Source organism: Talpa occidentalis, unplaced genomic scaffold, assembly GCF_014898055.3.
Source record: "Talpa occidentalis isolate TD23 unplaced genomic scaffold, MPIMG_talOcc4v2.1 talOcc4.14, whole genome shotgun sequence".
In the NCBI taxonomy this organism is placed as follows: domain Eukaryota; kingdom Metazoa; phylum Chordata; class Mammalia; order Eulipotyphla; family Talpidae; genus Talpa; species Talpa occidentalis.
This window is the reverse complement of record NW_023601433.1, coordinates 65,653,758-65,681,226: the sequence shown is the minus strand read 5'-3', so window position 1 is coordinate 65,681,226 and position 27,469 is coordinate 65,653,758. Positions and strand designations below refer to the sequence as shown.

Sequence of the window (27,469 nt, the reverse complement as noted above, 5' to 3'; positions counted from 1 at the left end):
TCAAACAAAGATTGCTACTATTTGGGCTGGCAATTTGGAAGTACTAGTTAGTTTTTATCAGAGAAATGTTTATCTTTTCCACTGTGTTAATTTTAATATTTTCATTGCTGTAGAAACACAGAAAAGTCTAACTTACAAAGTTACATGATAGAACATGGAATTAGCAATGTAACTCACACCAGAATTATCTATTACTAAGTAAGTTGAATTTTTGTCATATCATATGCCTTATTCTCAAGTCATTGAGAATATCATTACCATAAATTGTGTCATAGGTGGGATATGTGTCCATGAGGAAAGGATTACCAAGACATGTTTTAACATTGTTTCAGCATTAAGACTTTCATAGGAGGTCTCCAGCTTTGTGTCTACTGACTCTACAGAAATATGGTCAAGACATGGCATTCACTCCAATTTGCAGCAGTGTTGACTGGAGTACTATGAATGTTGCAGAGGTGTTTACATATAATTCTCTATTCCAGAGTAGCAGCCTGGCCATAAGATCTTTTGACTTTGCAGTAGTTTCTCTAGTGTTGAATAAGGATAGTAAATAGAAAATTATGTCTTTTGTGTGAATGATTCCTATCAGGTAAACTAATACAGGAACAAACAGACTGCTGTCATTTTTTACCAAAATAAATTTTCAATTTCTGTCAATAAGTAAAATTCTCTTTTAAATCCAATCAAGCGTTCCAAGTCATTCCCCGGAAAGTCACAATTATTTCTAGATAGTAGAGAAATGCTATATTCTATTTCTGGTACTTTTATGTAAACTTAAATTAAAATCTGTGATTCAAGGACCTTTCCTTCATAAATTTGACAATTTGACAATAGATGCAACTCTTGTCTCAGGATTCCCAGCCAAACCGTTAGTGAAAATATGGTCATGTAGAAATCATGTTTACTGACAAACAGAAAAGGTGTGCAGAATGTTATGCATGGCAGGAGTTCTCTTTGCTTAGATATTACCTTCAGATGTTTTGCTTGTGGAAGAAACAGTACACTATTCATTGTCACCAGCTGTCTTTCAAATTATCAAAGGAAATTCACAAACTGAACGCGCTTGAAAAATGCCAACTTGCCCACTTGGGCCACAAAACAAGAGCAGGCCATTTTGCAAGACTGGTTAGTTTTTTCAAGTTTCACGATCAAATAAAATAGTGTAGTTGACAAATTCAGCTAATCAGCAAACCCATAATCATTCAGTCTACCAAATATTGATTGACTCTATGTACCAATCAGTCTTCTAGGCAATGGCAAGGACTAGGTAACTATCCTGCCCTAATGGAGCTAATTTTTTGCTTTTTTATAGCCTCCTTCAAAAATATTAAAGAAACTACTCATAGCTTTGGGCAAATGGCATCACTTCACAAGAGCATACTTACTTTGTTTTATTTGCTTAAGTCTCGCTGAGATACATGACTTTACCAAATTTGCCCTAATTGTTAAATTGCACCATTTGTAAGAATCATGATGGATACTCTACAGGATGGGTCAAGATATATCCCAGTAAAACTTTGAGCTTCTCCCTTGTGAGAAAGAGTCAACACGCAGCCAATTTTCAAAAGGCAATTAGCATGCTTCTGTTTTGTTACTTTTGCACAATTTCATATTGAGAAATGAAAGAATAATTCATGTTGCGTATGGTTCATCTTTTCTTTCACATTTCCACTGCCCATTATGAACAAAAATGGTCAACACTGTTAAACAATTCTAGACATCAAAATCTGTTGAAGAAAATGATTTATATTACATGACTGAACAATGGGTTACAAGTCATCTGACTGCCACGAGTGTTCCTAACAGTGTTATTTGACATAGAAAGTATTTTATGAAGATTTTGTTTTCAAAATAGCAGAAGGAATCTAATAGACACACATGCAAAATATAAAAATTTTTAAATGTTCAGCTCAAAGTCTGGAGTAAGATTAAGATCAGATCTCGCCCAAGAAAAGTATCAATGAAGGAAAGAGGAATTTAGTAGAGGTACCATAAATGTTAAAGCTCTAAGTAGACATTCATGCTATTTTATTGTTAGTCAAAGTGCATACTTACAGTTTCTATTTGTTATTCCTTGATGACTGGAATATGTTCAGACTTTCCATCAGCAAAATTTTAAAACGGAATTTATATATTCATTTAACTTACATACAAATATTTGCTTTCTTAAAATATTTCATGCCTACTTAATTTGTGTTTCCATCATTTTTGACTCTGCTGTCCCTAAGTCTTATCTTCCACCTTCTCTGGTACTGCCTCTACCAGTCTGTTTTTTTTTTTTTTTTTTTTAAGCATATGCCATTGGTTTTTCATCATACATTGCAGTTCTGTGGGCTAAGGTTTTATTCTATTTTTGTCTTTGTAAAATCTTGTCTACTCTTCATTTTAACTCACTTTTCTATGCCATTTCATTATATAGTGTATTTTCTATTATGTTCTCATAGATACTTCCTTTTCCAAATCATCTCAACAGAAGTATCCTGCAATTGGTACAAATCATACATGATAGATCTGAAATTATTTGGATTGAATTGCCTATATTCAAATTTAATTGAATGGAAACACAGCTTGAAAAAGATTTATTCTAGTCTCAGTAACAGATAAGTCATTTTATTTAGAAACTTGTGATATATTTTACAGTATCTTCCCGAATTGCCTAGTACGTAAAAACCAGATTACTCATATTTCAAACATAGTATGAATATATCCCAACACTATCAATAGTATATTATGTAATCTTCTGGTTGATTTGAATTTGAATGGTAGCAAAATAATTACTATTGCTATCTTTATTTTTAAGAAAAATAGCAAAGTCATTATATAGCAAATAATTTTGAGCAATTGTTAGAAGACAAACTGGCCTATCTCTATAATTAGCATAACTATATTAAGATAAATACACAAATAAAAATAAGAGAGAATTAGGAAGGACTCTTGTCTACATACAATCAAAACACTGGTTAAACCTAAAAAAAAATTTTTTTGCCCACTATGTATATTAAATGCCCCAAATCATGTACAAATGGCATTTAGTCTAGTGTAAAGATTCAGTCATTTTAAATGTTTTTTTTAATGTTGAGGTAACATAACAGATTCAAGTATTTTGAGGTAATATTCTTTAAGAAAAGAACATTCTCAAAATCCTATTAATAGAATCGGTTGCATCTGAAATTCAACTTAACTATGCCAATTTCATTAAGAAAAGTCAACATATTAATCTATTTCTTTAAAGGTCACACTATTTGAGTGTTAAAAGGAGGCACAGATTGATTTATCTTCAAAATGTGACTACCTTAACATCATTATAAAGTTCAGCTTTTAGAAAAAATCTCATTTGTAAGTTAACATCGCAAATTTTCATGAGAAAAATTGCTTGGCTGTCATTATTCCTGCACAACATTCCCCCCCTAGTGTGCTGTACAAAAGAAACTCACACCTTAAATTGATTCTCAATTTTATCTACAGGTTATGGTCCACATTTAAATAAAATACCAAAGTGAAAACTCCTCAGAAACGAAAATGAAAAGTGAAAAAGCCAAAAGGTAAGCTCCCAATGTAACATTTAAAATGAAATCTGTTTATTCGACAGATCTGTTCTTTTGCTTTCCTCCAAAGCTGTGAGTTATTAAAATTTTTCATGCAGCCGAGACCTTTCCCACACAGCGGCTTTCTCCTTCTTTCACATTAACCTTTTCCCTGAAGCAGGACCATGCATGTTATCACAGCAAGCGTGCTAAAGGAAGCTTCATAACGATTAATAATAGAAGGGACTGCACTTCTTGTCAAACGAGCTAAGTGTTCCTCTTTGCTGCCCACCCAAGAACCATAAGGACTTTTCTAGACAGGCCAGAGAAAGGGCAGCACACCATAGTTAGCCTTTCTAGGGAAATTGGACAAATACAAATGAATCCTAGTCTTTGGTTGCACTTGGCATTTAATGGTTATGATGCACTAACGGTATGATACCTATTTTAAACTAGGGTAGATAATTCATTTACCTGTTTCATTCTATGGGCAAGAATTTTTTTCTTGTTTTAATAACATCAACTATGAAAATAGAAGGCAAACAATAGCAAGATCAAATATGTTATTTTAGCAGAAGAAAATGTAGAATTCTGTAAATAGTAATGTAATATCTGAATAAAAATACATATTTGAATAAAGTGTTCTAAAATAATAGAATTAGCGCCTCCAGAAAATTGAGTCAGTTACTATGAATGAACAATGAAACAATTTAATTTTATGAAAATGCTTATGAAAGGTGATTATAGGCAAGAATGACACTAGTCCCCATGTAGTGTTCCTTCACAATATCAGATTGCAATAGAAACTACAGAAACATATGGATCTTTACCCATGTCTCCTCTTAGTGAACATTTTTTATTAGTACTATCCCAGTACTATACCATAGGGCATTTTCCCACTTATGAGGGTTCAATTACCTCATTTTATGACCTCTTATAATAAAATGGAGGTTCAAGATCATACAATTAGTAGATTATTTATCTGGGCTCCAAATGTAGGTCCTGCACTCTTTAGCTTGTGCTCTGTGCTCTTTGTTCAACCCAGAAATTAAAGGATATAAACCAGAGTTGCACTCTAAATCCCATCAGTACCAGCTTGGTGGTAGTGTCCAATAAACAAAAATAAAATCTACTTATCCAACCTAAACTCATTTAAAATATTTCCATTTTGAATTAAAACTAGATCTCATAAATTCTATCACAGTATTTTAAAGTGGCAGTAACAAGCTTTTTTTTGCAATTTTCTCTCCTAATATAACATTAAAAGTTACATTTCCACACATTATTCTTCCCATGTAATCATTAGAAACTAATTTAAATACATTCCCTTCTGTTAGAATCTTAGCAATCTGATTTTTCTGAATTGGAGTAATTTTTACACATGGACCTGTCTCTTTAAAAAACTCACTTCATTTCTGATTTACACTAAAGGCTAGAAATAAAATCTATGCAGGACCAGGCATCTAGGTGAATCTCCCTGGGCTGCTCATGGGCTCTGGTTTGAAGGCGACCAGGGAACGGAAACTGGGGAAAGGTGAGGAATAGCACTTACATTGCTGCTCATCACTCTTGTCTCCACATTGGTCTGTGAAGTCACACACTTTGTCAGAAGGCAAGAAGACCCCATTGCTACACTGAAAGGCTCCTGTTCCTTGCTGAACCAGTGTAGAGATGAAAGCATAAGAAATCCAAAGGAAACAAAAAGCTTCATTCTTTGGGAATGCTAACATTCTAGCGAGGCAGAAGAGCACTGCTTGATATGTCTAGTAGAGATTAAACAGTTGTAATTAGTGAGCCCATAACTAAAACTTTCTTTTTTCTTTTCTTTATTCTTTATTTCCCATATTTGCCTCTTATGCCTGGATACATTGGTGACGATTTACAATTCTAATAAATGACTCCTGAGTCAGTTAAATTATTCTCTCAGAGGAGTGTCTTTAGAGAATATTTAACTTAAGCAATTACACCATTTCTATATCTAGCTAAACATGGATGTTTATTGCCCTATGTATAACATGTGTAAACAATGTAAGCCTGTATGATCCTACTATTTCCTGAAAGAGTAGTTTAAAAATAAAGGCAGTTATATAAATTGAGGGGAGAGACCACAGCAGCGCTATAAGTAACATAGAAATGTTCCGTGTTGATTCCTACATGTACACAATCATAATCATATGATTTAGAACATTATCATGATTTCTAAAATGTATTCAAATATTTTAAGTCCAATAATTAGAATTGCTTTATGAGAAGGAAATCCTTATCCTTTATTATTGAATGGAAAATTCTCATTGTTTATTTAAATAAGAATCATCAAATTTTTGAGGTGGAAGGGATATTGGAAATTATTGTTTTATCTACCATGTAACTTGGACATACGAAAGTTAAGGACTTTATGGGAAATATATAGATGTTAGACACTAGAATTCACATGAACTGCTAAGTTCAGTGTTTCTTTCTTCTATAGCACACTAATTCTCCTGTAAATTCATCTCAAAAACCTTCTGATCTCATTCATCTTAGCACCTACAGGTCTGATATGATCCTTGTTTATTTCAATGGTTTTTCTACTAATCTGTAAGAATGAACATAATTGTCACTTTTTCACTATTATATTCATAGTTACAATGGCTAAGTGAATGGTATTAATGAGACATTATAGGTATTTTAGTTTTTGTTAGGTATAAGTAAATAAATACAACAAAAATGCAGAATTGTAAAGTGCTATTTCATAAAAGGTATATAATTATTGTGTTCAATATGTTGCTTTTCCACTTCTAAATCTTATACTATTTTAAAAGGTCCTTTAGACTTTGAAATAGCAATTTTGTGTTACACTGGAAATGCATTCCACCTTCTCCTCAACATTCAATGAGTTATCATGCTGTAAAGAATAATAGTGAAGTTATGTTGCTGTTCCTTTTAACTGGAAAAAATATTCTAGAGTTCTATGTTTTTTGGGATAAAGAAAACCAATACATTTTTCCCGTTGACAGATATATAGAGGTTTTACTGATTTGCTTCAGTTAAGAAGCTATATCTGGAAAAACAGCTGTTAATCAGAGTTAGAATCTGATTACACTGTCAATAACCATCCATTATTTTCCGGAAACATCCTTCTACAAAGGACAAAAAGCCAGGTCACATTAGGAGGTGACAGGAATTAGTGCAAGTCTCTACAGTTCCCCCAGATGTCGGGCTTTGCTTTACTTTGTTTTTTTCTGCCTACGCAGAAAAGAGTTGATGTAACAGGTTTGACTACTATCCTTACAAAGGCCTGCTTACACTGTTGGCCATTGTTGGTATCTGGAAACTTCTATTTCAGGACAGTTTCACTACCCTAACTGATAATTTTGGATCACTGTGCATGAAAGGCTTTCATGAACAAAAATGTAGTTTATGCTGAATATTTGCTTTCCATCTTGCAGTATGGAATTTTGTTATATGCCAGGTAGAAGCTGCCTACTTTACCACCCCCTACAAAAATCCCTGGGCCCTGAGTATCTTAGGATGCCCTCAATGGTGATGAATGGTGCCATTTTACTTGTGTTACCACAAATTGGTGCTATAATTATGTCATATATGACTCCAATGGGCCAGAACTCTGGAAGTCTACCCTCTTTTTTGCGCAGCTATTGTCCCTTGCACTCTTTTCATTTGCTATTCTTGTTCCATTCCTTTCACTTTAATGTTATAGCCATGAATACAACTATATGCTGAGTCATGAACAAATAATTGAACTTGAGGATGGTAATGGTTCCAATATGTTCCCCTATCTTTCAAATATCCTAATCATTGCACCTTGAGAACATTTATTTCTCAGATTGCTACTGGTGAACTCTTCAGTAATTGAACTATCTCCTTGTGCCAGGAATTATTTTTGCTCCATATACCATTAAGAGTGGTGTCTATTTTACACACAGGTTTAAATAAGTGTGACATCCCTCATCTTGCCACCTGTTTTCTTAGACTATCCTCAGTACCATTTGTTATTCAGACCCCTAAAATCTGATGCTAAAGGGGGGGGAGGGCAGGAGGCATGATGAATAAAGGGCTGGGAGCTGGCAAAGGAAGTTTCATGTTATAAGAACCATATTTTTCCCAAACTAAGCATATAATTTTTAGTTTTAAAACTTGCAAATGTTTTGTTGAAGATTTTGTTCCCACAGGACTTTGGCATATAGTGCGATGCTCACATTCTTAGTTGAAAAAGTGCCATCCAGAGACTCTGGAATAATCAAATTTGTATGATCTCTTCATCTGTGGGTTCTATTGCTTTTCTTCACAGTGGGGTGGGTGTTTGATATTATTGGTTTCTGTCATAAAATAAAAACAACTCTATGGAGAGCTAACTGTGCAAAAGTGAAAACCGTGTAAGAGGTCAGATTTCCAGTAAATATTAGTTTCTCTTTACAAGATATCCATGAACATACACTCAAACTTTTTCAGCCACTTCATGCCCAGGGTATTTCCCATTTAGGCTTTTTTCTTCCGCATAAAAAGACAGCTTACATTAACTCAGCAACTCTTGACCTAAATTCTACCACTACCTCTACCCAACCCAAGCCCCCCAAAATCCAGAGGATTGATCTGAACAGTACCAGTTCTCCCATCAAGTCTCTGGGTTGATAGTTCATATGCTACAACTCAGGCTCAAAAATATATATTTCATTATTATTATGTCAACATTATTATTATGTGAAAGAAAAGATGATGAAATACTTTAAATGCTAATTCAATCTCTGTATTTGTGTGGTCCCTTCATTGTTCTCATTCCCTGAAACCTCTTCCCTCCACCTCTCATTTCTACTACTAGCCAGGGGCATAGCAAGTCTAAACATAAGCCTTTAGTAAGGTCAGTTCTATTCATAATTTGGAAAGTGGATTCTTCTCCTTGTCCTCTTCTATTCTGTTCCCTAAATATATGTCACTGAAGTAACCCCATTATCCTTCCATGCCCTCCATACTCAGTTACCAGAGAGGAAGAAGACTAGAGACCAATAAAGCTGATGAACATAGCTGCAAAAATCCTCACAAAATCTTATAAAACCAAATTATAATAATACATTAATGGATCATACATCACAACCATGTAAAATTTATTCCAGAGTTGCAAAGATGATTCGATATCTGTAAATCAATCATGTAATTGATCACATCAACAAAAGGAAAGATCATATTGGCATGATCATATCAATATTCAAATAAAATATTTGACAAATTCAACATCCATTTATGATTAAAAATTTTTCAAATATGCAGATAGAGGGAAGTTACTTCAACATCATAAAGGTCATATATTGCAAATCTACAGCTAAGATCAGACTCAATGGCAAAGAACTGCAAGTTCTTCCTCTAAGATCAGGTATAAGACAAGTATGTCCACTTTCCACCACTCCTGTTCAACATGGTATTGGAAGATATAGCTAAAGAAATTAAGCAATACAAAGAAATAAAAGGAAACTAAATTTGGAAGAAAGCAGAACTGTCACTACTTGTAGATGACATGATTATATACATAGAAACCCCTAAAGATTCCACTTAAAACAAAAAACTATTACAAACAATAAATCAGTACAGTGAAGCAGGAGGTTACAATATCGTCATACAAAAATTGTTTCATTCCTGTATGCAAATAACAAAAGAAAGGAGGAAGAAATTAAGAAAACAAACCTGCGGCCTCTTTGGTGGTGCAAAGAGCACAGCACTATGAAGCAATCCGCAGCCTCTGCAGCGAGTTTGATGCCCAGTCTTCCCGGGAGCAACCCACATGGCGCAGCAGACCTCTCCTGTCTCACCTGCTGCTCCCCTCAGCAGTGTATTTCAGTCAGTCTGCCTGTTCTGTTCCCCACTTTCTCTCTGGTGAATCCTCTAACCCCTGCCCACATCTCTGGCCTATATCCCAGTTCTTGTATGCATCAATAAATAAATCTTTAAAAAAAAAAAAAGAAAAAGAAAAAAGAAAGAAACAAACCCATTTACAATTGCATCCAAAAAAAAAAAAAAACACAACTTAGGATTAATAAAGGAGATGAAAGGCCTATAAAATGACAATGAAAACTATAATATGTTAAGAGAAATAGAAGACACAAGGAAATGGGAAGATTGCCTGCTCGTGGAATGGAAGAATTAACATTGTTAAAATGACCTATAATTCTTAGCAGGTGTTTTTATTTGTGTGTTTATTGACCTGTTCAGCATACATTTCTGTCTTTTGCTGACAGCATGCTGATTTTCTGTCCTTTGAGAAACCACTCAATCTCAATCTCCATGATTTTTTAAGAGTTAGCGGTGTTAACAGAGGACATAGTCCTGTACAGTTAGACCTGCCTGTACAATTAGTCCTGTACAATTATCCTGGTAACAGTCACCGGCTGAAAAATAAACATACTATCCGAGTGAGACCATACAAGAGCAATCTCCAGACTCCAGAATTCAGCAGGAAAGAGGTTCTCTCTTCTACTGTGGGGACTAAGCCGAGATAAAATACTGCGCAAATCTGGTGGGTGTCTTTGGCACCTTTGGAAGAGAATCTTCCTGAGAATGAGGCTAATGTAGATGTTAGCTGAGCCAACAGAAGAAGATGGATACATTTCCATGATTTTAAGTCCCTAATATAGTCATGTTGAAAGTTGAATAGGTAGAATATACCTTAAAATTCTTCACTTAGATAAACTGAGAGAATTTTTGGCCACATTTAGTTTCTCTCCTGGTCAATTAAAACTGTTTGGACTAACACATTATTTTTCATTTACTATATGTATTTAATATTGATTTTTGAATTTCGGAAATAAGATGAAATATTTGTTTCAAGTTTAAGGAAATACATATTCTGAAACCAATCTCTTCTGATTACTCAGTTAATTTTAGTGAACCTTTATTTTGTCATTATTAAACTTAAATACACTTTATAAAAGTGATAACCTAACCAGACACTGATGGCTTTGAACACAACTGCTTAAAAGAACGTTTTGAAAGTTCCGCCTCCGTTGCCCCTAGCGACTGTTTGTTGTCTTTCTGGAACGTAGTAATCGCCATCGACCCACCCACATCGTGCTAAGACCCACTCAGGCTCCACCGAACCGCCCCAGCCTACCTCCAGGCCCAGACAGAGGCTGACATAGCACCCACAGCATGGGGGAACCCAGCGAGCTGGTGCCCAATTCAGGTGCTGTGTTTACATTTGGAAAAACTGAATTTGCTGAAAATATTCCTAGCAAATTCTGTTTTAAAAAGTACATACCTATATGTCTTTCCTGTGGAGATGAACATACTGCAATTGTTACAGGAAATAATAAACTTTACATGCTTGGCAGTAATAACTGGGGGCAGTTAGGATTAGGAACAAAGTCAACCTTTAGCAAGCCAACTTGTGTCAAAGCTTTAAAGCCTGAAAAAGTGGTATTTGCTGCCTGTGGAAGGAACCACACCATAGTTTCAACAAAAGGAGGCAAAGTTTATGCAGCTGGAGGAAATAATGAAGGACAGCTGGGACTTGGTGACACTGAAGAGAGGAACACTTTTCATCTAATTAACTTTTTTACATCTCAGCATAAGATTAAACAGCTTGCTGCTGGAGCTAGCACTTCAGCTGCATTAACTGAAGATGGAGAGCTTTTTATGTGGGGTGACAATTCTGAAGGGCAAATTGGTTTAAAAAATTTAAATAGTGTGTGTGTCCCTCATCAAGTGACCATTGGAAAACCTATCTCCTGGATCTCTTGTGGATATTACCATTCTGCTTTTGTAACAAGGGAGGGAAAACTGTATACATTTGGAGAACCTGATGGTGGGAAGTTAGGTCTTCCCAATCAGCTGCTGGTCAATCACAGAACACCCCAGCATGTGTCTGGAATTTGTGAGAAGGTGATCCAGGTAGCTTGTGGTGGAGCGCACACAGTGGTTCTCACAGAGAAAGATGTGTACACCTTTGGCCTGGGACAGTTTGGCCAGCTGGGTCTTGGCCCTTTTCTTTTTGAAACTTTAGAACCCAAAGTTGTTGATCATATTAAGCATCAGAAAATAAGTTCTATTTTCTGTGGAGAAAATCACACTGCTTTGATAACAGAGGTGGGCCTTCTGTATACTTTTGGAAATGGTAGACATGGAAAATTAGGACATGGACTGGAGAATTTTACCAATCATTTCATTCCTACTTTGTGCACTAATTTTTTGAAGTTCACAGTTCAATTGGTTGCTTGTGGTGGATGTCACATGCTAGTTTTTGCTTCTCCACGACATGGTGTGTCAAAAGACATTTATTTCGATGAAATAAATGATTCTTGCTTACCTTCAGCAACTTCTCTACCTGTCAGTGATCTGTCATCAGTAAATGTTGTGTATAGAACTTTCTCAGCACATCTGCAGCGAAGAAAAAAGGAGAAATTGCCCGATTCCATTCAAATGGTGCAAACACTACCTCCAATTGAAGGTACTTCTGTACCACCTGTTGGTTTTGCCCCCAGTTCAGTTCCTTTCCATCTTCCTACAAGTCCTTCACCAGAACAAACTATGTCTGAAAAGTGGGACACCCTGCACTCAATGCAACCTAATTATTTTCAAGATAAAATAACCAAAGAAAAAGAAACAAATAATTCTTCAGCAGCAGATTCAGAAAGCTTTGGAGAAGCCACAGATGTCTTAAGTATGACACATGTGATCAGTTTGAATTCCAATGACAAGTCATTAAAATTATTGCCAATTCAAAAACAAAAGAAACAAACAATTAAGAAACTGAAGCAGCACACAGCTCATAGTGAAAATGATGATAGTGATGAACATGAAAGTAAAGAGATGTGCCAAAATATGAAAGAAGGGAAAACATATAATCAACTTTTGGCAAAAGGAATCTACATGGCTCAAGCAGCTGTGGTTATGGGAGCATTTTCAAATAAGCATGTACAGATTCCAGAGGAGCAAAAAGGAACAGAGGATTCAAAAAGAAGTAAATTAGAGGAGCAAAACACAGAGGCAAACGAGAAAAATATGGAGGTGTATGGAGGAAAGGAAGAGGAAGTAGTGATCTTATTAGATGACCGGACTGACAGGATGGAGCATCATACATTTTCAGAAAAAGAAGAAAGTGAAAATGTCGACGAGGAAACTCATGACAATCTGAAAGATGAGAAGAAAGCCAGGGGAGGCCATAAAAATCTTGAAGATGAGACAGAGGAGCAAAAAAAAACAGACAACTCAGTTGAAAAAGACAAAAAGTCCAACTGGAACAAACAACAGGCCATTTATAAATACAATGAAAATCCAAAAGGAAACATGCATAAAAGGATATGGTAATATGTTTTGGTTTGAACAATATGGCCAGTTTTGATATTTGTTTACACTAACATTTTTGACAAGCCAATTCAAATTGTACCTCAAACTCTCCTTCAAGTGTTGCAATAAAATTGCATTGAAATCCTTCAATATAAAAATATTTTTATATGTGACAAATTAAGATATTTCATAGATTTTACTAAACGATTTTACTTCTTTGTAATTTGATAAGGCAGCATTTGCAATTGCATGATGCAGTTTTTTATGTATTTGCAATTTGTTTAATTGAGAAAAATTTTTTTTGATGAGGATATTTTAATGTATCATCTGGTTGCTGTAAAAAAAATTTTCTATAACATAGATTTTCATGAAAACATAATGATCTCAGGGTATTTCTGGAAATAAATAGATCTCTAGTCTCATAGCTGAAAGTGAAATGTTTCTCCTGGAATTTAAAAGCAACTCTCTGATAAAGTGAGATCAGGGAGAATTGAAGAAAATTAGCAGATGTAAGATGAAGGAAAGAGGGTCCCTCTGAGGGGTGCACTCCAGAAAATATTTGATTTCACTGTGAGCAAGATGGTCAATACACAGCTTATGCTGAGCAGGTAGCAGGTGCTCATTGGTCCATGGATCCTATAAGAAGAGAAACCACAAGTACTTGAGGTTTTAGGGCAAGCCTCAGGGTTGCAGGCTGGGTCAGCAAGGGAATTTAAATAGAAGCCTCTCCATATTTCCAACAATCAAGACAACACATCTATATAAGAGCTAGAATCTAGGAAGATGGGGAAATCGGAGCCATCTACAATGTAATTTTATTTGCATTTACCTCATTTATATAATTCTGTATGAAATGATGAGTGGTATAGAGAGAAAGAATACTCTGTTTTTGTATAATGGATATTCCCAGGTAAAATTTACAGCAAAGAAATTGCAGTACATGAAATCTTTAAATTTGGCAGTACTGAAAAACTGTTCAGAAAAAAGAATTTCATTAAAAATAAAATCCATGTAAGTTTACAAAATCTTCACAAAGCTATTCTACATAATTTATGAGAATCTCACACCAGTCTTCTTTTGATTATTTCATTAAACCACATGTGTAGGCCTCTAGTACAATTCCATTTTTCCACTTAAAATTATTTGAATGTCTCTTAGTTTTCTAGCATTAAGCTTGGTGTTAGGCATATAGAACTAATTACATCATTGTCCAAAATTCATGGAAATAATAGTAGATTCTATAGCACGGTTTATTCTATAAAGGATGAATTTTAATGAATTCAATCTACATTCAGAATTTATCTGGGACTCTGTTGAAGATCCAAAGAATAACTCATTTACAATACAAATGGTTGTTACCTCTGCAGATGGTCCTTCTGGGGCAAATGAGATCCTTATTTCTGTCTTTCAAAACTTACTCGAAATTGTCAGTTACAGATAATTTTCATTTAATTTGTGTGATTTTAAATAACTGGTCAAATAGTAATAAATATTTTATATAAAAAGAGAATAAGTTTAATTTTTTACATTATGTGATATAGTTAAATGCACAATATAAAATCTAATCTAAAGAAATGGCACTGTCATAAGTTTGAGTTCAAGCTAAAAATCTGGGTTCTAGTTCAGGAGAGAGAGTTATATGATTTATTTTTAAGGGATGAAATACAATCTCAAAGTCTAAAATAGATCATAGGAAAGAAGTTTGATTTTATTCCTATCAAGTCTCCAATATAATGCATTGGTTGAAGTCCAGGACTCACTCTGTCTTCTTGATATGGAAGCTGATATGTTCAGCTATAACAATATGCCCACAGCAATACTTTCAAAAACTTCTCAATGATTTAACTCTATGGAGTGGTATAAATAGTATTTTGTACACAATATGCAGACAACTGTTGAAAGCAGAAATTCACCAGATCAAATGAAAGAATCAGTTTCCTAAAGTAATGATGCTTTCCAATGTTCTTAAAATATGGCTTTTGAATACTTAATGTCAAAATGTTCAAGTTTTCCTTATACTCTGGTTTTAGAATTCAGAACCCCTATAGCTATGAGCTTATTTAAATGGATAAGTATTAAAATAGTCTATTTTTTAGTTTTCTATACAATATAAGTCTATGACTTCCAGTCACTCTGTATTTATTTGGTAGATGGCAGTAACATCATCAACGCCTCTAAACTAGTTCAGATCATCCAGAGTATTAAGACAATTCAAAGAAAACATTCTAGTCAGTCATTCTTGTAGAGTCTTAAAGTTGATAATTACTTAAATGACTGTACACAAATGAAGACTTATTCTGTATGAATTTCATACGAATTATCAGAGAGCATTGTAATGGCCCCTTTGCTGGAATTGAGGAGAAGAATGAGAACTTCACTGAAGTTCTCAATGCATGACAAAGAGTTACCCACAGAAAAAGTACTCACAACTAATAAAAAATGGTGACCCCACATGCTTTGAGCTAGAAATCCAGGAAAAACATTTTAGAGTAGTTCAAAGAAAGTCAAAAAAAGTTAGAAGGGGAATGACAAACACAGGATGATTTCATATGTGTGGTATAAAGAAACAAAAGGAAAGATAAAATGAAACCAAAACAGGAAGTATCATTCAATCTTTTTTTCATAACAGTAGCCAAGACAAAGGGAGTTCTATTTCTGCTGTCAACCTAGAGCATTTAACAACATTCTGAGAATTGTATTCAGTTCTAAGTGAAATGTAGACAATCTGAAGCATTTCAAAGAGAGAACAAAACAATCAGGAAAGTAAAGTGACTCAAATGCTTGCCCTAAGAAGTTGAGCAGAAGCAGTAAATTAAGAAAAAAGCTTAGCCGAAGAGATAAATTAGGGAAAATCAGATCGTTGCCTTTAATGTTTGAAGATGGTGCATAAGGGAAAGTTAAGCCTTGCCTAAGGCCCCAAGATATAGAAAAAGGACCATTAGTTCGGGACATTAAGTGTCTGAGCTTTTCACTGGAGAGTGATAGGTTACTAGGGTTTGAATATTTGGTAGCAATACCACAGAGGATGTAGTGCTCACTAACTTCAAATAACTGTTGTATAGCAAAGCTTAGTGATAAATTAGTCTTAATCTTGGAAACTGAAGAAGCAGCAGTAATCTGAGAGGGGAGTTTAATTAAAAGAACCAGAGTAATATGAGAATATATATGATTAATTTTTAACTGCTAGTGTTAAAATTTTGGTAATGTTTCATTCACAATGTATTATAGGTCACAAGTTTTAGTTAATAAAATTTAATCATTTTTTCATTAAGAAAAGAAATAGGACCATTAGGCACAAATCCTGAGGAAATACTCTCATATATATATATATATATATATATATATATATATATATATGAGTGTTTTTTCTTAGTATCTGTAGCACAGATATAAGATGTTCACATTAGAGGTGTGCCACTTCCCCGGAGCATAAAAAAGAAGGTGGGGACACTACTTAATGTAATAAAGTGCTAACTTTTAGGTGGCAGCCATAAATGGCATTGGGGAAAAAAATGACAATAGATTAAAGAGTAAAATCTTTCCACACACTAGCTATAACATGGAAAAATAAAGAGTCAAACAGACCAGTGTTTTCAAACTTCACTAGGAAGTCCCCATTACTGGATAGAAAATAAGCATTTCTGTTCCTGATGTCAGAGAAATCACATTTATTTTAGGCATTGTAGTTCTTCAACGATATACATATAGTAGGTGAGAACAAAAACAGTCAACCCCAATACATAGCCTGTATGTTGAAATAAAAATCACCTTTTCTACCTTCATTAACTTGGTTCTGCTGTGCTTTAATGTCTTCATCAGCATTTTCTTTACTTTCTCATAACTCTCCTTGTGTTTGCATCCTAAGATACTTTGAATCTCTGTCTCAACATCCTTATCTTGTCTTTTTTATAAACTCTATTTTCACCCAGTTCTAATCAAGTCCTTGCTCTGAAAGACCCACCTTATGCCAAATTCCAGCTCTCTGAGCCACTGCCAAAGCTTTTTGAAGCTTATTGCATAATATGCAATAAATTCAGCTTTGTCTTATCAACAGGTTTTGTTGGTAACAGAGAGCCAGTTTTTGACATAGAAAAGTGGCACCAAGTAAGACTCTACAGGGAATTAGAAATTCACATACAAACTTTAAAAACTTTGTATTTAAGACTAAAGCAGCAAGATATGAACAACTGGGCAATGTCACAACAATAATAGACACTCTAAAGTTGTGGTCACCAGTTCAGAAAATACATGATTATAAATTTAAAAAAAAATAACTAATTGTGTGTCCATGTGTGATTGTACTTAGAAAAGAATAGAACCTGGATTATGCTACTTTTGTTATCTAGCACATGATTAAAACTCTTATTTCCCACATGACATATGGAAGACCTGGCACTGTAGGCTTAAAAATAGAAGCTAGACAAATAAGTCAGACATGGAATATGCCAAATGTTGTGATTAAATCTTAGTGAGGCATAGTTCCTTGACATTTGCTTTTGTATTTGCCCTCTACCCTTTGTTCTTTGACAAGAGTGCAAAGGTAGTTGGGAGAGGAAGGGAATAATAGATAAATTGCTTGTTATTACAAAACTTCATAGAATGGAGCTTCAAAAGCTAGAGGAAGAAACAGAAAGATGTCCAAGGGAATAATAAAGAATGATTCTTTTTTTGCTGTTCAGGGGAAAACAAAGACTTGTCTGGTATTTCTCACTGTTACCATTCCTTGTCTTGAACTACTTTTGCTTAAACCTTTTAAAGGTCCTGATATGTTCAAAGCTTTTAGAATTACAGTTGAATGAAATCCAAAGTCATAAAATATCAGATGTGTATGGTATGAGTTTGGGTAAGAAAGCATGGATCAGAAACAATTGCAGCAATATGTTTAAGGCAGATGATTAACAAAATTAAGGAGGACTGGGAGAGAAACCAGAAAGATTCACTAACCAAAAGTAAGATCAAATAAAGAATAAGATGTTGGAATAGCATCTATATTGAAGGCAAGATATTTATAATTGTTTAACTATAAGGCAGAATGTAAAAAAAAAGAGGGAAAATAGTACTTATTATGTGTGCATATATTATAAAAACACATGGAAAATGTTTAGGAAATAATACAAAAGTATAAAGTGAGTATAATTTAACACAGTATATAGATACAGAACATCCAACCTAAATAGGAGTTTAGTACAGAGTGTGGACCACTCTGGACTCCTATGCAAAGATGCATGATATTTCTATCAAGGCTATGGATTAGTTATAAGAAATTGTGAATGATATTCACTGTTCACTCCTATTTTTAGAAGAATTGTGAAGGAGGAAAGACAACTAAAACACAAGGTATGGACTAGCAAAATTGCCTATGAAATGGCCAAAAAGTGGAAAAGAGGAAGGAGATGGTCCCCTGTATCTCACCTGCAGATAGAGTTAACTCTCTGGTGGGTTGCAGAAGAATGAATCTGTGACACAAGCAGAGAGGTCTCCAAGTGGCACCAATAGAGAAGCCTCTTGTGATGGCTTAAGCTTTTGTAGAACACCATAAGCTGGATGGCTTATAAATAATAGAAATCTGTTTCTCACAATTTCAGCAGCTGTGAAAGGCGAGATGAAGGCACTGATAAGTGTTGTCGAGTGAGGGTTTGTTCCCTGATTCAGGGACAGTCATCTTCTCAATGGTCTCACAGGGGAAAGAAATGGAGAATCTGAGTCCTCTTTTTTTAAGGGCACCAGTTTCATTCGTTGTGACCTAATCACCCCCCAAAGGCCCCATCTCCAAATACCAACACTTTGAGAATTAGGCTCCAATAAATGAATTTACAGGCTACACAAACACTCAGTTAATGGCACACAGGGGTCAAAAAGCAAATAGCACATGGACTACAGGTTGAAAGTGATGCAAAACTGAAACAAAGAATGTATAATGGATCTGAAATGACACCTGAGAAAGACTAACATTATTGAAAGTCATGAGACTGGATCAAGAGCACCAAGACAATGAGGAGAAAAAGAACTTTGAATTCTGAGTTATTCCAGTTTTTGAGGTCAGAAAGATAGCAAAGAGGTAAAGAGGCAATAGTAAGGGAGGCAGGATGAAAGCCAGAACTGTGGGTCTTGCCAGAAACTAACTTAAGAAAGGAACTGAAGAGGAAAGAGTGATTAACTATGTCAAATGCAGCTGAGAGATAAACTAAGGCAAGAACTAAACAAAGGATGTAGCAAGAATGTGAAAGCTGTTGGTGACTTTGTCAAGAGCAGCAGGCAAGAGCCTTCTTAGAGTTCAAAAACAAATGGGATGTGTTGGATAAAAAGGAAAAAAAAAATGGGAGGCTAGGAATTTAGGGAAAGGATTATAGGGAACTCTTTCCCAGAGTTTTATCACAGAGGGAGAAGAAAAGTGAGATACTAGAAAAAAGAGATATAGGGACAAAGGAGCTTCTTTAAGAATAAAGAAATGGCAAAATGTGTATAGGTTGATGAAAATAACAGAAAAGGGTGAAAAATAGTAATGCAAAAGACGAAAAATTCCTGCAGGATTATCATTGAGTGGGTTAAAGGGGATTATATACTCTACTGCCCAGGGGGGCAAGTTATAAGACCTGCTAATCCATATGCATCAACAATGAGGCAGGATATTTACAGACACAGATCAGGTAAGAGTTAAAGAGTGGTGGAGTTTAACGATGCTCTCTGTGGATTTATTCGATTTTCTTAGAGACATAGGAAGCAAAGTAATGAGGTAAGAATGAGCATAGGAAAGGAGGTACTGGAGGCTCAAGGAGAAGCGACATGTGTAAGAGTCTTACAGGAGAGAGCATCCCCGGTGGCACAGCAGGTTGAGCGCAGCGCTGTGAAGCTGTCCTCAGCCTCTGCAGTGCGGGTTCAATCCCGGCCAACCAGCAAGAATCCCACATGGCGCAGCAGACCTCTCCTATCTCGCCCGCTGCTCCCCTCAGCAGTGTATTTCAGTCATTCTGCTTGTTCTGCTCCCCACTCTGTCTCTGGTGAAGCTTCTCACCCTCCTGTGCCTCTGGCCTGTACCCCAGCTCTTGTATAAAAATAAATAAATCTTAAAAAAAGAGTCTTACAGGAGAGAAAGGAAGATGGATATACCACGTATGGACTTGTGATAGTAAGGTAGCATTCCAAGGCCAGTGGAGTATGATGTAGGGCTTATAGGACAGATCTAGAAATAGCCAGATGATGTACCACAATTTTTAGTTAAGTGATCTGGGCAATACCCCTCTGAGTCTTTCCTGATCCATAAAATAGGATGATAATAATAATTTCCTCATAGCATAGAGGATTGGGAAGATTGAGAAGGGAAAGAGAGAGAGAGGGAGAGAGAGAGAAATGATATATAAATAGATGGGTAATAGACAGATATAGATCACAGAAATGTACCTAACATAGTTTTATGTGATAATAATGATCTATATTGATGCTAACGACGATAAACTTAAACACCAAAGTTGAATATTTATTAGTCACTTAATTCCTTCCTCTTTTACTACCTAAAACAACTTACCAAGAACTGTTGATTCTGTTAATAAAGAAAAAAAGTTTCAGATACATGTTGTATAATAAAATTTCTGATATTCAATTTCTGATTCTCTTTAAAATCTATATATAGTTTACCTATTACATAACCTAATGTGTGTCAAACCTTTGTAAGATGAGGGACTTCAGTCCAATAGACTGGGAGAATTTTGTAGTGCTTTATTGGCAAGTTTTTTTAAATTTCAAAATACATATGTCTTTGCAATGTCTCTCTCTCTCTCTCTCTCTCTCTCTCTCTCTCTCTCTCACACACACACACACACACACACACACATACACACACACACACAACTTCTGAAAACTTTTCTTAGAAAAATCACTGGTAAAAAGTATTTTTCTAAACTGCAGTAAGAAACATCTAAGTGAGTCAGGAGAAAATAGAGTGATGAGCTCTCAGAAGCTGAAGGAAAGTGATGGTTCCATTGAGTAGAAAGATCAATTGGACCCTGAAGAGACAAAAGAGAACTTGACCAGACCACCCCTGAACACATGCCAGAAATAGATTTCCCTGAAAAATATCAAAGCTGACAGATGAACCAGGGGAGAGCAAAGCCCTGAGAACAACATGTCTGCCCTTAAAAAGAGTCCCCTAAAAGGCCTCCCCTGGTGGCGCAACGGTTGAGTGCTGGGCTGCGAAGCTGCCAGCAGACTCTGCAGTGCCAGTTCGATCCCCGGCAGCTGGCGAGGGTCCCACATGACACGCAGACCTCTCCTGCCACGCCCGCTGCTCCCCTTAGCAGTGCTCTTTATCAGTCTGACTGTTCTGTTCCCCACTCTGGCTCTGGTGAATTCTCTCACCCTCCCGCACTTCTGACTATATCCAGTGCTTGTATAAATAAATAAATAAATCTAAAAAAAAAATTTAAAAAATGAGTCCCCTAAAAAGAGCCAATCCTCATTTAAAAAAACAAAAACATCAAATCTGAAACAAAAAGACTTGCACTGTTTGTCCAGCAATATATATAATACAATAGGTTCCAGTCAATGAAACATTTGCTCTATACTGAAAACTTTGAAATGATACTGCATTACTCTCATTTCAGCCAAAAAGTCAATTGAAAAGGAACCTAAACTTTCCTGAATTATTTTATATATTTGCTAGATAATAATTTACCTTTTAAAAAAGTGTGGTTACAGTTCTGAAGAGTAAAAATATCATTTAAATTCAATCTGCTTCTTGAATTGTAAGGGAGCGGTGTCTTCTGTATCCTGAAGCTGCCTTTCTTTCAACTGGAGAGGTGCCTGACTGATATGCAGGCTGCAAACTCTCCCTGGGCTCCGTGCTTGAAGACAGCATTTCACAAACATAATCAATTTTAAAATATGCAAACTTCTGCCTATGTTTACAGAGGGACAATTTTATTTTCTGACTTAAAAAGGCAAAAATAAGTTATAGTTCCAGAATTCACTACCAAACTACTACATTTTGAAGTTAAGATGCCAAGATGCATAATGCATATGTAATTTATGTGATTTCTACACATTTTAATTGCCAAATTTAAATTGAATAAACTATATTAATGAAAATCCAAGCAGTTGCAGTAACCCTTGGCTTAATCCATATTTCACAAGTATTGACAGCTTTGTTTTTTTAGGAAGGCAATAATCACACACCATCTGCTGCCGTTAAATGGAACTTATTCAATTGTTAAATTACAAATGTAAAGAACTGAGTTATAAATATGTTTGATTAAAATGGACACTAGGCAGATCCCTTTGTGTAATGCCTGGTGCAGTTATTTAAGGGTAGATAATTCACTACCTTTCCTTCATTTTCCCTCAATTTTGCAATTTCAGTATATGAACACTTTTACCAGAGAATGGGGAGAGTAAGTACTGATGAATATACATACATCCACGTCATGGCTGCATGTTAAGGACAGTTACATCACACACTACTTAGATTTTTAAGTGACCCCCCTAAAAATTATCAAACTACTATGTAATAAGTCTTCTATATGATAAATACAAAATAATATTTTTATTGCTCCTTATAGTGTTTTGACTAATGAATTGCCAACCTTAATAAAAAATTTAGTAGATGAAATTGTTATTAATCATTGTTCCTGAACTTAATTCTCTTTGCATCTGTTTGTGAAATTTACATTCTTCCTGAGTCAATCTGAAATATCTAAGGCTAATATCTAATAAAAATATAAAAGAATTTTAAGTAAATATAGCAGTAGGTCTCTTTCTCAACTGAACTAATATTAGGACAAAAGACAAAAAGCTATAAATACAAAAGTACAAAAAGATCAGGAAAGAAGATAATACCAGAAATGACAACACATTTTGAAGGATGGAAGGAGGTGGGGAAATTGTAAATGACTTAGCAGAGAAGAGGATGAAAAGGGATCTGTACTGCAAAATTCCTGAGAATTGCAGTCAGTGAGGGCACCAGTGCTTTAGAAAAACAGAGCTGAGTTGCAGAAATAAAAATTAGTCTTCATTAGAAGCTGTATACAAATCTCACAGCAAAGCCAGGATGCTGTCCTTTATTCTAGCCCTTTTGCCTCGAGTCTATGCTATGATAGACTAAAAACTGGCTTTTAAGAAATCTTATGCTTATGATGTAAAAAAAAAAACTATATAAAATTTAAAAAAAAAATTAAAACATGAAAAGAAAAAGGAATTACCCATTACTGAGATGATGAATATGTGGTGTTTCACGCAATTTGTCATATGATAACATTAACACCATGATTGTAGTTTTAAGTCCTTATGGCATAGACATAAGATCTGCTGCAGTAAACCCACACATATGCCATTTCTAATGTTTAAAAAAAAAGAAAAGAAAAGAAACCTTAGGCTTTCCACTCAGCTTTTATTTTTTATTTATTTTTAATTGAAACAACATTGCTTGAAAACATTATGTAGGATTCATATGTACAGCATAATAAATCAGCATCTGTATTGATTACATTATGTTTATCACAGTCTAGTTTCCATCCTTTCCTCCAATTAGCTTTTCATTTCATCATTCATAACTGAGTACATAGGCAAGGACCACTAATCTTTTAAGAAGGCATTGTGCTAGAAAGCCTCCATTTGCCTCTTCCAGAACCACCCCTTCCTTCCCCGGGGTTCCATCACAAGGGGGCTAAATCCTAGAAAGTGCTTCACTCAGGCTCTTGAATCCTCCCCACCTGTAGGTTAAGTGAGTAAAGAGCACCAGCCAGAGACTTCAGGTGACAGGTGAAACCTTTCTCCTTGTTAAGCCACACGTTAGAGGTAGTAACATTCCTCTATTAAGTAATATAATATTACTTATTAAGCAATATAATATATTTGTAAGTATCTATTTTTAGGTAACCCTCTCCTCCAATTGCAACTAAAACTAATATCTCACCAGGTCCCAATACTTTCTCCCTTCCCTTACCCTTTAGCCTAGAGGCAGTGACTGCTCTTTGCTGCTGCTGCTGCTGCTAACCTCTGGTTTTTCACCATCCCTTGTTGTTTATCCTAAATCCTGCAAATGGAATATTTAGAGAAGCCTTTCTATTACCTTACCTGAGTGTGTAATTTTCTATAACAATGAAATATGTTTGCATCTATATTATTTGTAGATAGTAAATAGAAGACAGACAGACAGACAGACAGATTTCATTATCTCTAAGGAGCTTTGTGAAATAAATATCCTGGGGACCAGTGGAATGGGAACAATGATGGATCTTGAGATCACTTAGATCCATGCTCATTATTAGATTTTCCAGAATCATTATAATTCCAACTGTTATATTCCACTATTCCAATGAATATGCTTTTGCTTGTCAGGTAATGCAATCTAGTTTTCTGATTGAAACTTTCTATTACCCTAAGTATATCTTTTACCGATCACTAATTTAACTTAGGTATTTCGAGGAAATTTAATGCTGTGCCACTGAGAACATTTTACACATGGTACAGAAAAATCTATTGCCTATATCTTCAGTGTGATAAAGGTCACTTTCAGACAAAACAATCATCTTGCCGTTTTAACCTTGGCATTTAAAGAATTATAGCTACTGGTCTAGAAATCCATTTTGAAATCACCTGCCACAGTTTGCTTAACCTTTTCAGATAGCTAAATCATAAGGTGTGTTTCTAGTAAAGAAATTCAACAAAGAATAAATAAATGGTGGATGATGAGGCAAGAGGGAATAAAAGAAACAAACATACTTTCATATCCATCAGTTTTTGAATTCTCTAATTGAAATGAATTGAAATCAATTACTCAGACATTACAGATGAAGAAACTAAGGTTCAAATAAACTAAGGTTTAAATTGCCAAGGATCACATATTCCAATTGACAATTATTGAACAGCTATTGTGTACCAGGTATGGCACCACCATACACTGAGATGGTAATGGTTGTCAATGAGTTTAAAAAGTCAGAGAGAAGAGAAAAGAAATAAAGAATGCATGTAAATTGGATAATATGGATGCAGTGGAAAGGGGTAACTAAGCCAGGGCTTTCTGGAAAGTTGACAACTAAATTGAAATCAGAAAGATCAGTCTGAATTAGCTAGGCAAAATATGTCAACTTAATGATATTCTGAACAGAGAAATGAACTATATTTAAAGCTGGAATTAACCTGACTCCAAGATTCAAGTCTCCATTAGAACGAAACTTGGGTTATTCTTTCATGTAAGCAATATTGTTTTGAAGGGATACACAATATACATAATGCATGGCTTCAATATAATGCCTGAAGTTCTTAAGTTGAAACTAACTCCTATTGTAAATGTACCTGGAGGGGAGGACTTTGGGAGGTATATATGTAAAGATGAGCTCATCAGGGTGGAGCCCCAGGCTGGGATTAATGTCCTCATAGGAAGAGGAAGAGAGAACAGAGCTCTCTCTGTATCTCTCCCCAGCTTTCAGAGGACACAGTGAGAAGCTGGTTATCTGTAAGCCAGGAAGAGGGTTCTCATTAGAAACCAATCAACTGGCATCTTTATCTTGGACTTCAAGCCTCCAGAGCTGTGAGAAATAAATTTCTCTGCTTTAAGCCACCCAGTCTATAGTAGTTTGTCATGGTAGCCCAAGTTGACTATATGCCATTTTTATAAAACTCAGAATATACCTAGGAAGGCAAAGGAGATTAGGAACGTGCCCCCTTTCCATGCAGTCAAAAATCTGTATACTACTTTTGACTCCCCAAAAACTTAACTATTAATAACCTGCTGTTGACTAGAAACATTCCAATAACATAAACAGTCAACACATATTTTGTATGTTAATATGTGTTATATACTGTATTCTTATAAGAAAGTAAGCTAGAGAAAATGCTATTAAGAAAATCATAAAGAAGAGAAAATACACTTACAATATTGTACTGTTTTATCAATACTATAAGTTTATTTCCTCTCTTTATAAGGAAATACACATGCAAGTGGACCTGTGAGGATTCAAACCCCTGCTGTTCCAGATTCAACTATAATCATATATAATCAGAGTTGTGAGGATTAAATTAGAGAATTAATGTGAAGTCACTGTAAAGGGCAAGAAATAATCACCATCACTAAAGAGACAACACCTAGCTACATGCTAAATGATTAGCTGGTGTAAAAAAATATATACTAAATTTTCTTTTCAACATCTTTGCTCTCCTATCCATTTGGAAATACTCTTACCAGTTCTTCACAGACCCAACCTCTTACCATCTTTTAGATCCCTATCTGTCTCTGAAAACTTACTCTGAGTCTAAGGAAGCCTCTTCTTACCCTCTTCAATGGCATTATCTCAGCATCACATTCTTTATGAACTTGCTAGGATATCAAATTACTTACTTTGATCACATAATTTCATTATCCCCTTCAAATAGAATGTAAACTTCAGAAAATCAGAGGCATTTTGTTATCCAGCTTGTATCCCAACATCCAGAAACAGTCTCTATCACATAGCAGCGGCTTAACAAATTCTGAATCGCTGTTGGATACAAAAATCATAAATCAGATGTAGGGAAATCAGTTGTTTCATGGCATCCAAAGATGGCATCTATGTAGAATTTTAACAGGATCTGTGGGGCTCACCTCAAGGAGAATATTATTCTGTTCAAGAAGCCTGTGCCCACAATTTTGGTAGCTGTCCACATACAGCATTAGAATTTATCTTGTTCTTGACACACAGTGTGTTAATGTGAAACCATTTCATCTCACTCAGGAGTTGACAAGGGACAATACAAGACCCTTAGGGCATGTTGTTTTGTTTTATTTTGTGTTGGTGGTGGCGTACTTTTTGACAAATAAACACATTGAACAATACCTGGAGAGTTTTGCTGGCACTTAAGGTCTGAGAGTGAGGGATACCAGAGGTCCAACAATGCATTAAGCAATCCCTCACCATGGAGAATTACTCCCCAAAAAACAACAGTGTTCCGCTTAGATACACTGTAGGGCTAAGCTTCATAGTTTCCTTGACTACTGATGCTAAGAACTTGAGAATTTGGAGCTTCTCTTTTTGAACAAGTGAACCTACTTGCTGTCTATCTAAAGAACCCTGTTCCCTAAAGAGTTTCTTCCCTCTGCTGACCTGTTTACCCTTAACCAAAACATTTCAGAACTGCTTCCAAGACTTCCTCATTTCTGATTTAGATATACCTCCCAGTTGTATTGTCTTGTCTTTAAATAAGCAACATTTTAGTAATCTAACAAATGGATTAGTCCCACAATCTACAGCCTCAAAGGGAGTTGAACTGGCAGCAATATAGTTCTTAAGACTATTTGAAAACTAAATATTTGAAAATGAAATATACTAAATTAGGGTATACATATTAGTAGAATTTGGGTATACGTAGAGTATATGATCAGTTATTTCATTTACTCAGTATATATCCTTGTAAACCCCTAGTGTATAAGCACTGGGTTAGGAATATAGGTGACAACACACATGTCTTACTTTGGGATACTATAAACAAATGCCATATACTGGGTGACTTAACCAGTAGGCTATTATTTCTCAGCATTTTGTAGTGGAAATCAGAGATTTCCAGGGTGCCAGCATGATCAGGATCTCCATGAAGACCTTCTTCCTGGTTTGTAGATGACTCTCCTCTTGTGTCCTCACATCACAGAGAGCAGAGAGAAGAGGCAAGCTCTAAATTGTCTCTTCTTATAAGGGCACTAATTTCATTCGAGA

At 35.3% G+C, this 27,469-nt stretch overlaps 2 protein-coding genes across 2 annotated transcripts in view; one reads left to right on the top strand and one right to left on the bottom strand.

Moving 5' to 3' along the window:
• The window catches only part of MALRD1 (MAM and LDL receptor class A domain containing 1), a 385,105-nt gene extending 374,543 nt beyond the window's left edge, over positions 1-10,562 (bottom strand). The window contains exon 1 of the mRNA XM_054694679.1: positions 10,454-10,562. Within this exon, the coding sequence (XP_054550654.1) occupies positions 10,454-10,562 (109 nt within the window). The remainder of the gene's footprint in view (positions 1-10,453) is intronic.
• LOC119245281 (X-linked retinitis pigmentosa GTPase regulator-like) lies at positions 10,561-13,061 on the top strand. Its single transcript, XM_037511498.2, has one exon. The coding sequence runs from the start codon at positions 10,659-10,661 to the stop codon at positions 12,813-12,815; it is 2,157 nt and encodes a 718-aa protein (XP_037367395.1). The 5' UTR covers positions 10,561-10,658; the 3' UTR covers positions 12,816-13,061.
• Positions 13,062-27,469: the final 14,408 nt, after the last annotated feature.

Bases quoted from the DNA above. Each gene is read 5' to 3' on its own strand.
- LOC119245281 (XM_037511498.2), top strand. From the start codon at position 10,659: ATGGGGGAACCCAGCGAGCTGGTGCCCAATTCAGGTGCTGTGTTTACA.